Raw genomic sequence first — 9,842 nt, forward strand, 5'->3', positions numbered from 1 at the left:
AGCCCATTGCCTCTTGTCCTTGTGTCTTGTACCATGGACACGAGCCTGACTCAGTCTTCCTGCAAACATTGCAATGCTGCTACATGTTTTGCCCAAGATCTTCCTTTCTCAAGGCTGGACAAGCCCAGCTCCCTCAGCCTCTCCTCACAGGTAAAGTCTTCCTGCCTTGGACCATTATGGGAGCCCTTTGCTAAAGTGGCTCCAGCTTGCATACATCTTTCCTATATTGGGATCTGAAATCTGGACACAGTGTTCTGTAGAATCTCTTCCCTCACTCACCTGCTCATGCTCCTGTTCATATAGCCCAGAGTGCTCCAGTCCTCCCTTGCTTCCAAGGCACATGGCTGCATCCTGTCCATCTCGCTGTCCAGCAAGACCTTTCCAAAAGCCCTCCTTCCAGACAGACCCCTGCCCTGCTGCAGCCTTGTTCCACATAGGGCTTTGCAGAAAGCTCTGCTCCAGGGTCTGCTGAAGGCGAGAGGCTGGGCAGGGCTGTCTGTTCCCCCAAACCAGCCCTTGGACCACCAGGAAGATGGAGATGGCCTCACAGCAAAATTCACCTGTCAAGCTGGGGAGACAAGCAAGTGCTGGAAATGGCCAATGAGAGACATTGAGAGTGACAAAGACCCTGAGCCACCTTCCCTGTCTGTCCACACCACCAAGGCCACAGACCAGCCTTCTCTCTCCTGCACCTGCATGTCTTCCATGCTTTCTACAAGCCCTGCCTCTGCACCACAAACCCCCGATGTGAGTCCTTGCCCTGCATGGTCACACACTACAAGCTATACCCTGGTATTTTTCTCTCCCTGGCACTTTCCAGCCCAGCCCAGCTCCCCCTAAACTCTTCTCACTGCCCCCGACCTCCCTCCACCTTCCCTGCCCTCTCCCCAGTACAGACCAGTCTGTCATGGCCCCACAGCAGTGCCCACTACAGGGTGCTGCAGAGCTCTGGGCACTCACCCCACAGCCCCAGACACTCTGAAGCACACAACAGCTCCTCTAGAGTGGAGAGGGGTGAGTCCCAGGGGGGCATCCATGGCACAAGGCCTGAGGAGATCCCCTTGTATGATGGAAATGCTGCAATGGAGGCCAGCTCTGTCACACAAGTGCCCACTGCCTGTCCTTGCCTGCGGCCACAGGCCTGCCACACAGCAGGACTCTAACCATGCCTGAAGAGCACTCAGGCCTTCCACCAACCAAAGGGTTCAGAAGGAAAGCATGGAAGTGGGAAGAGAGCAGCTCAGGAAAGACCAAGCACTGGTGCTCCCAGACAGTGCTGCTGTGCTGGGACTCTTTTCTTCTTCCCCTCTGCACACAGGCACTGCTCCCTGCAGCTGCGGAGAAGGTCTTGGAGGAAGGATCTCAGAAAAACAAGTCACTGCTGGGCCCTTTATTTTGGTTAAATACACAGAGGGTATGGGTCCTCATTTGCACAACCTGCGGGACACACAAAATCTGGATAGAGTGTGAATTAGAAACCAGAGGAAGAAACTTATCTGAATGCTTTCCACAAAGAAAAGTAAAACAAAGCAAAAAGAGCAATCAAAAACCACACTCAAAACACCAAAATCACCATAAAAACCCACCAGAAGACACGCTGGGCTTGTAATGAGATATGAGTCCTATGCAAAAGACAACATGCAGTTCATTTCTTCTGAACAGTATCCAGTGATTAGTTTTCTCAGGGCATCCTTGATCTCATGGTTTCTCATGCTGTAGATGAGGGGGTTCAAGGCTGGAGGCACCACTGAGTACAGAACTGCCACCAGCAGGTCCAGGGTTGGCGAGGAGATGGAGGGGGGCTTCAGGTAGGCAAACATGCCAGTGCTTAGAAACAAGGAGACCACGGCGAGGTGAGGGAGGCAGGTGGAAAAGGCTTTGTGCCGACCCTGCTCAGAGGGGATCCTCAGCACAGCCCTGAAGATCTGCCCATAGGACAGCACAATGAAAACAAAACACCCAAATCCAAAACAGACACTAACTACAAGTACCCCAACCTCCCTGAGGTAGGCACCTGAGCAGGTAAGCTTGAGGATCTGGGGGATCTCACAGAAGAACTGGTCCACAGCATTGCCTTGGCAGAGGGGTAGTGAAAATGTATTGGCAGTGTGCAGCACAGCATTGAGGAAACCAGTGCCCCAGGCAGCTGCTGCCATGTGGACACAAGCTCTGCTGTCCAGGAGGGTCCCGTAGTGCAGAGGTTTGCAGATGGCAACGTAGCGGTCATAGGCCATGACTGTGAGAATAAAGTACTCTGCTGAGATCAAAAAGGTAAACAGAAAGACCTGTGCAGCACATCCTGGGTAGGAGATGGCCCTGTTGTTCCAGAGGGAGTTGGTCATGGATTTGGGGACAGTGGTGGAGATGACACCCAGGTCGAGGAGGGAGAGTTTGAGGAGGAAGAAGTACATGGGTGTGTGGAGGTGGTGGTCCCAGGCTACAGCGGTGATGATGAGGCCGTTGGCCAGGAGGGCAGCCAGGTAGATGCCCAGGAAGAGCCAGAAGTGCAAGAGCTGAAGCTCCCGCGTGTCTGAAAATGCCAGGAGGAGGAACTCAGTCATGGAACTGCTGTTGAGCATATGCGTCCTCTGGACACGGGGGACTGTCCAAGGAGGAAAAGGCAGTGACAAGTTACCACAAACATCTCTGAGTGAAACCAAAGATATGTCTCATTGACCCTCCCCCTGCCACACACCCACCCTTTCTCCTTCCTCAGGAGAAACTTTCATTCTGCCTCTGGTCTTCAGCTTCATTTTCTGTGGCTCTGTGTGCTGGAGCAGGGCCTCTGCCCATTGTCTCTTGAGGAGTTGACCCAGCCCCACTGCGGTGGGTAGATGGGAACGTGGCAGGGGGGCTAGGTTTGATATTCAGAATATGTCAGATAAAATCACTCCTAACACAGGAGGGCTTGTCAGCATCTGCACTCCCAGTCTTAAAGAATGTGGGTGGCAGAAAGAAATTTTAGGGGGAGGGGGGGTTAACTACTTCCCCCATCCTACCATGTGAGTGTTCTCTGAAATCAGAAATCGTGAGCTGAGACATGAGAGGCAAAGGGATTCACTGTGGCTTAGTGAGGAGTGAATGGAACTGGTTGGGCTTGTTCCCAGCTGCCCTGTGCTTGCAGTTTTCTCAGATGGAGGCTGATCACACTCCCGTGGTACCAATAAAAGCCACCAGATGCTGCTGAGAGCAGAGGGATCCACTGCAGACCACTCAATGCCTCACCCTTTCTCAAGGTCTCAGCACCCTGTTTCTAGCCAAGGACACACACGGCTCATTTCATCAACCCAACAGCATTTGCTCAGCCATAGATAGCATCTCTGCACCTGTCTTTGTGGGCTTTCAGATAAGGGAAAGCTGCTATGTGAACAATTTCCATGCTTAAGGACAGCTCACAGCTTGGAAAGCCACCCCAAAGAGTTTAAGCCAATGTCCTAATGATTACATGTAATCCAGGGAAAACCAGCTCATTCCCCAGCCCCACAGACTGCATTGCCCACAGCCCCACAGGTGAAAGCTGGGACACCTCATTTCCATGGACACATCTGCATAGGAGGACCCACAAGGTCAGAGTGTGACTCTGCAGCTGAAACTCCCATTCCCAGAGAGCCTGACAGCAAGAATGAAGTAACAATAAAAACAACACAGACAACTGGAGAAACATGGGAAAATGCAGTGAGGGTCTGGCTGAGAGAGGCAATCAGAGAGGCAGCTGGGCACTCAGGAAAGTTACCCTTACTCTGCTGTTCAGACCTCCTCCCAGACACCAACAGTGCCAGGCAGATGCTCTCAGCCTTGAGCTCTGCAGAGGGAAATGGGCAGGTGGCTGGAGAGCTGCGCCCACGGCTCTGCTGGAGCTCTGGCTGCTGAGGAGATGGTTCATGCCTTGGACCCCCCAGCTCTGAAGGGCAGAAGCTTTGCTAGGAGGGAGAGGAGCCAAGGGGGCTTGCTCAGAGGAAGGGGTCTGCACTGGAGGAGATCATAAGGAGTTTTCTGAATTCTCCCTCTCACAACATTTTTGCATTTTGTTTCCTCATTCCCTGATCATATTCTTGCTGGCTGGAGATTTTCCTCCTGGGAGGTGTTTCCCTGTGCCATTTCTTTTCCCTGTCAGCACTCACAGATCCCATCCCAATCTCTGCATGCTCCCCCTGGCCCTACAGAAACACGCCTGTTTGCTGGGCACTGGGCAGGCACATGCTCCTTTTTGCAGCTGGAAAAGGGCAGATCAGAACAACCCTGAGAGGTCCAGCAGAGGCGATTCTGGTGCTGTCCATAGGCAGGGGAGTGACTGAAGGCATTTTAGGAAGCTCTTGGCAGACCTACTGATCACTCAAAGTTGCAGTTCAGGAGTCTCAGGGACTTGTTGAAACTCTAGTTCTCCTTTTCCACTTCTCCTTTTCTCTCTTCCCTCTCTCTCCCCCTGGAATTGGAAACTGAGAAGACAGACTCAAAGCTCCTTATCTTTATAATAATCCCTGCCTTGTTCTTCTCCTTGAAACATCCTGTTTGAAATATTCTGGGGGTGATTGGGACCTGTGAGCATCCGTGACCCACGCAGCATCTTCTCGGCAGCAGCAGGACCCTGCCCTGCCCTGTCCCACCAAGGGTTGCTCCTTCCACCCACAGCTTCTCCCCACTTTGCTGTTGGAGTTCCCCAGGCAGGCTGAGTCCTTACCCTGACCAGCGGCAGAGTCCCTGCCCCAGCACACAGCTTTTCCCTGCACCCAGAGACTTACTGTGCAGAGGGCCGTGAAGAATTCTCTTTGAGTCAGCTCTCTGCATCCTCTCACCCCAGACCGCCTTTAAACTCTCTCTGCATCACTCCTCTCCCCTCGGTGCCTGCAGGCAGTGCCCTCAGCCCTGCTGCGCTTTGCAGAGGAGCTGCTCCTGGGCAGAGCTGTCTCTTGGCAGTGCTGCCTGCTTGCCAGGAGCTCCCTCCAGCCCAGGAGCCCAGCCCAGCTCAGCAGCAGAGGACCAGCCCAAGGCAGCACTTTCTCTGCCCCCTCTGGGCTCCCTCCAGGTGTCCCTGGGGCTCCAGGGGAACCTGCTGGGAAACAGGCTGAGGCGATCACTGATGTTTTTTCCCTGAGCTGGGGACAGATGCTTTTTTCAGCAGTGACATTTCTCCTATCTGAAAGAGTGAGGTCCAAGAATCATGTTTTCATTCTCCCACCTTTAGACAGGTAGCACATCACACTGGGGTCACCACACCTATGCCTACACTTTCAAACTTCTGGTTTTTTCATCTCCACCTACCTTTACTCACTCCCCCAAGGAAATTAACAACAGTTTTCACAGTGGACCTGTCAGTAGCACCTTGTCATTCCTAGGGATCAGCTTCAGCTCTGCCAAAGGCCCTCAGGGGCAGCAGAGCCACCACTGACAAAAACCCCATTCCCTGGCAGGGCTGCCCTTCCCAACCCTTCTTCTTTCCGACCTTGGAGAGAGCAGAGTTTGCTCACTGTCTTGGCATCCAATTTCAGCTCTAGGTTTCCATCCACCAACTACTCCGGCATGGCTCTGAAGCCAAGCCTTTGCACACAGGGGGTCTTAGACACTTGGACCAGCTTCCTGAAGTCAAGTCAGAGCTTGGCCTTTTGTTACAGCTGAGGTGCTACAGCCCAAATGTGCACTGATGCCCTCAGCCAGGGGCATAACAAGGACGAGCTGGAGCCTAAAGGAACTGCCAAGGCATGGTGGGACAAGTGACACAGCTTGGGGTACTGCAGTGGGTGGGTACTGTTTCTTAGGAGCAACAGGCTGGAAGGATCAGGAGTGGGGTTCCCTCAAAGTGAAGAAGTTGCTTGGATGTATGGAGCTCCTTACTGGGGCCAGGGAGAAGTTGGGTCAGCCCTTGTGAGTGAGGGTCAGAGGAGGGGCCAGCAAAGGTGACATTGTGGTGGGAATTGAGGAACCCACAGTCAGGGTGAGGAAGTAGACACGGTCTTTTCTAAGCACCCCAAGGAAGTCTCTGGATGTAGAAGCCTGGGCCTCACTGGGGACTTTAAGGACCCTGGCATTTTCTGGAAGGGGAACACAGCAGCATGCAAACAGTCCAGGCAGTTTCTGGAGTGTCTTGGGGGAACATCTTCTCAAAGCTGCCAGATGGGCCAACAAGGGTAATGCAAACCTGGATCTGATACTTGCCAGCAAGGCAGAGCTGGCCAGGGAAGTGAAGGTCAGTGTAAGCCTCTTCTATCGTGAAAATGAAATAGTGAGGTCCCAGCTCCCGAGGGGAGTAAGGAAGAAAAACAGGTGACTGCAGATGCTGAACTTGAAAGGACCAGGCTTTGGCCTATTCTGGGGACTTTTAGTGGGGGTCTCATCACCATCAGCGTTGAAGGGCAGCAGAGCTTCATACATTGCTTTTCAAGGACAGCATCCTCCAAGCACAGAAATGACCTATATCAAAACTGAGTTGAAACTTGAAAATAAGTTCAAGGCCACCATAATGAGCTATTACTGCTTCAGGGACAGTTAAAGAAAAAGCAAAGTCAATATGTGATCACTGCTAATGAGTAGGTATAGGTAGATCTGCTATATTTTGTGTGCTCTTTGACTCAGTTATCACCAGCAAGGTCTCCCAGGCCTTGGTGCCTCAAGGCAGGACTCCAGAGGAAACCAAGCAACACTGGGTAGGAATCAAATCAGGGGTTACTTGGGCAAACATAAATGCTACTGTTACTGAAAAACTCGGAATAAAGAACTTATCAACACCAATTTAGTGTAGATGAGCAGACACTTCTTTATTGACGGCCAGGTGTGAGGGTGAGTCTTCTCACAAACCAAGCACACCTGTACACCAAAGTCGTACACCTTATAGTGAACCTACTCATGCATATTCATTAGATTTCCAGGAAGTCATTTGCATATTCATCAGATTTCTGGGGAATCATTAGCATATGTTAATGTCCTTCACGCAGGCGCACTAAAGGTCTGTGGTGGTCTTCTAGAGTCCTCTGGTGGTCTTTCATAATCTTCCTCACTTGTCCGCTTCTTGACCTCCTTCAGGTGATTCTGCGCAGTTTGGCCCCTGGCAGGTGGTTTTACTATTTCTTGGCAGATAACTGCAAATTGCTTCATTCAGCTCTTCTTAGTTCCCATTAATTTGAATTTCTGACATTTTATACATTCTTTCAAACTATGTTATACTCCTACAAATAAACATTATGTCCATTATACCTGAAGTCTTAAGCTCGTTATCTAAGCTCTAAATGTTCCTACTAGGTATGTTTGACAGTGTTCCTCCGGCCTTGGTACAAGGGTATACAGAGGATTTCACAGTAGTCTAAATGATCTTGACCAGAGCTACTCCGGCCTTGGTACAGGGCTACACAGAGGATTTCACAGCAGCTGTTACTTGTGGGTTAAATACAACAGATATATGATTTTACTAAAATATTTCTTAAAATTCTATATTACTATTAATGTTAATATGATTAATTCTAATTAATAACAAATCAATGACAAATTAGTAACACTACCAGTGAAAAGGGAGTGGAAGTATAAATGTGTTTTTGCATAGAGGGAGAGAAAATTTCATCAGCTTGCTAATCCATGTCCCTGGCCTATGGAAAAAAAAAAAAAGGAGACTTCACAGACCAGCATCAAAGTTCTGGAAATGAAGACTTCTTACACACTTATTACACCAAAGTCTTTTCTGTATATGTTTCAAATTTTACCTACTACCTTCTTTCAGGGGTTGATGCAGTTGCCCACATAGAGATGGCCACAGCCTCCAAAATTCCCAGGGGTAGCTGAAGACCCCACATGGCACTGGGAAATGTGACCCAGGGCTGTCAGGAGACTTTCTGCAGCAGGAGCTGGTGGATAGGCAGGGTAGGTCAAAGCATCTCAGTTGACACAACTAATTTTTCTCCCTTGAGGAGAAAGGCAAGCCTGGACAATTGCACTCAACGTGTCTGGTGCTGGAGAAGAATGAGAAATGAGTGGGTCTAGATGCTGCAGAGTCTACTTGAAGATGCTCCTGTAACCCAGATATGTTGGGGTTAGTGCAGATTTGACTCTTCAAAAGAGAGCATTTTGTCCACTTCGTCTCTTTGCTTCCTTCTGTGAACGGAGGGAGCTCCTGACTTCAGCGTGTGACTCGCTGTGAGTGAATATGGACAAACAGAGCCTGGGGCAGGGAGGTCTTCTGGGGTTCTTGGGATCTGTGCTTGACACAAAAATGTGTTTTCTATTGCTCTAAGACTATCCACTGTGGAAAGCAAACTTCAGAGGAGGTAAGGTGGACTTAATATAGATCAGAGGAGGGTGGTTTATTTTTTAATGAACCATGCCTTCCTTTGGTTTTGGGTTTTGGCAATTAAGAAACATCCTTCTGTGTCTGTGTGCAGCTTGTTCTCCAAGTGAAGCAGGTGGCAACTGGTGTCAATGGGTTGAAACATGAAGCTACAGACTGTAGTGGAGAAAGCTGAGAATTGAACAAAGGTGTGTAAGTCCCAGGTGGATGTTGAGAGAAGTGGTGGGGTTGGAGGTAGGGACAAAGACTGCCCATAAAGTGTCTGACATACAGGGTCTTGGATTCTCTGCATATTCAGAGTCCATTAGGAGATGCTGAGGGTTGGTATTAGTTGGAGTTTGCTGCTATCCCTTGATGCGTAAGCAGAAAAATAAGCAGAAAAAGAGGAAATTGTTTCTTACTGATATTTGGTACTGAAAACTTTTCACTTGGACTGCACTCCAGAAACCTCTCAAACTAACCACCTAAGAACTGAGGAAGGAAGGAAAGTTATGCCCAGAGGCTTGGCTTGTTAGGGCATTTGGCATGTTAATGAGCCCTCTGGTGCCAAGTTCCTGAACTGCAGATACTGAAAGAAGATTCCACCGGCCTCTAGAGAAATGCAAGTCAGCAGCATGTCTCCAAGTTTCTGAAGGTGTTATTTAGTCCCACTGAGGGCCATAGTGAAGTGATCATGGAGGGAATGAGATGACAAGGTGACTGTCCCTGGGGGCTGGTGAAGCAGGGACGCAGAGGCATTGGTTCGAGGTTGAAAATCAACCGTGCAGGCAGCTGTGAATGGCCTTGGTGTGTTTCATCAAGCAGGATGTTCAAGCGCTGACCCCCATACCCTAGCAATGGGGACCCTTTCCCTCATGGCATGCTTAGGACTCTTCCAGGGAGGAGTGAGATGTGGGGGTGTGCAATGATGCCGAGTGCAGGACAGTGATAGGACTCCTCCCAGGCTCTATGGAAGGTGGATGAGGAGACAACAAAGCACTGGGGTCATAAGGAACTGGTGTCCTCTCAGGGGCTGCAGTGTAAAAGACAGCAGCCATAGGCAAAAGGACAAAGCCTTAAGTTCTGCTGGGGGGTCCCTGACCCCACAAAGGGACCATCCCCATCATAGCCTGTCCTAAACTGTTCTATGCCTGTCCTACACTGTTCTAAGCCTGTGGCTCTCTCTGCAGATTTTAACCACCACTCCTGCTTCCTCACCTCACTCTGACCTTATGATGTCCCAAGCTGTACGGATGACTTTCTGTGCTCACTGACTATTTCTTCAAACACAAAGATGTGGTTTTCTCACATTTTGCCAAAGTTTGTGCATTCTTGATAACCTGTGCAGCTTCTTCCTAAGCCCTGCTAATGCTCCTCAATCAGCCCAGGTGTCCCACTCCCCAGGCTCACTTGTATCCTCTATTTATCTCCACATCCCAGCAGTAATCTGCACATCCTCCTCCTTCTGCTGCCTCAAAATCAAAACTCAACCTATTTCACTATAGCATGACACCCTCCCACTCCACGCTTTTTCATATCATCTTCCTGCCTTTAACACACATACAGAGCACTCTCTCCCTGCATGCCCTTGTGTCTC

At 50.1% G+C, this 9,842-nt stretch overlaps 1 protein-coding gene across 1 annotated transcript; it reads right to left on the minus strand.

Annotated features, from left to right (window-relative positions):
• Positions 1–1,622: 1,622 nt before the first annotated feature.
• On the minus strand, positions 1,623–2,579 carry LOC142025973 (olfactory receptor 14A16-like). Its single transcript, XM_075018722.1, has one exon. The coding sequence runs from the start codon at positions 2,577–2,579 to the stop codon at positions 1,623–1,625; it is 957 nt and encodes a 318-aa protein (XP_074874823.1).
• Positions 2,580–9,842: the final 7,263 nt, after the last annotated feature.

The sequence above is a fragment of the Buteo buteo genome, chromosome 31, assembly GCF_964188355.1.
Source record: "Buteo buteo chromosome 31, bButBut1.hap1.1, whole genome shotgun sequence".
NCBI classification, from domain to species: domain Eukaryota; kingdom Metazoa; phylum Chordata; class Aves; order Accipitriformes; family Accipitridae; genus Buteo; species Buteo buteo.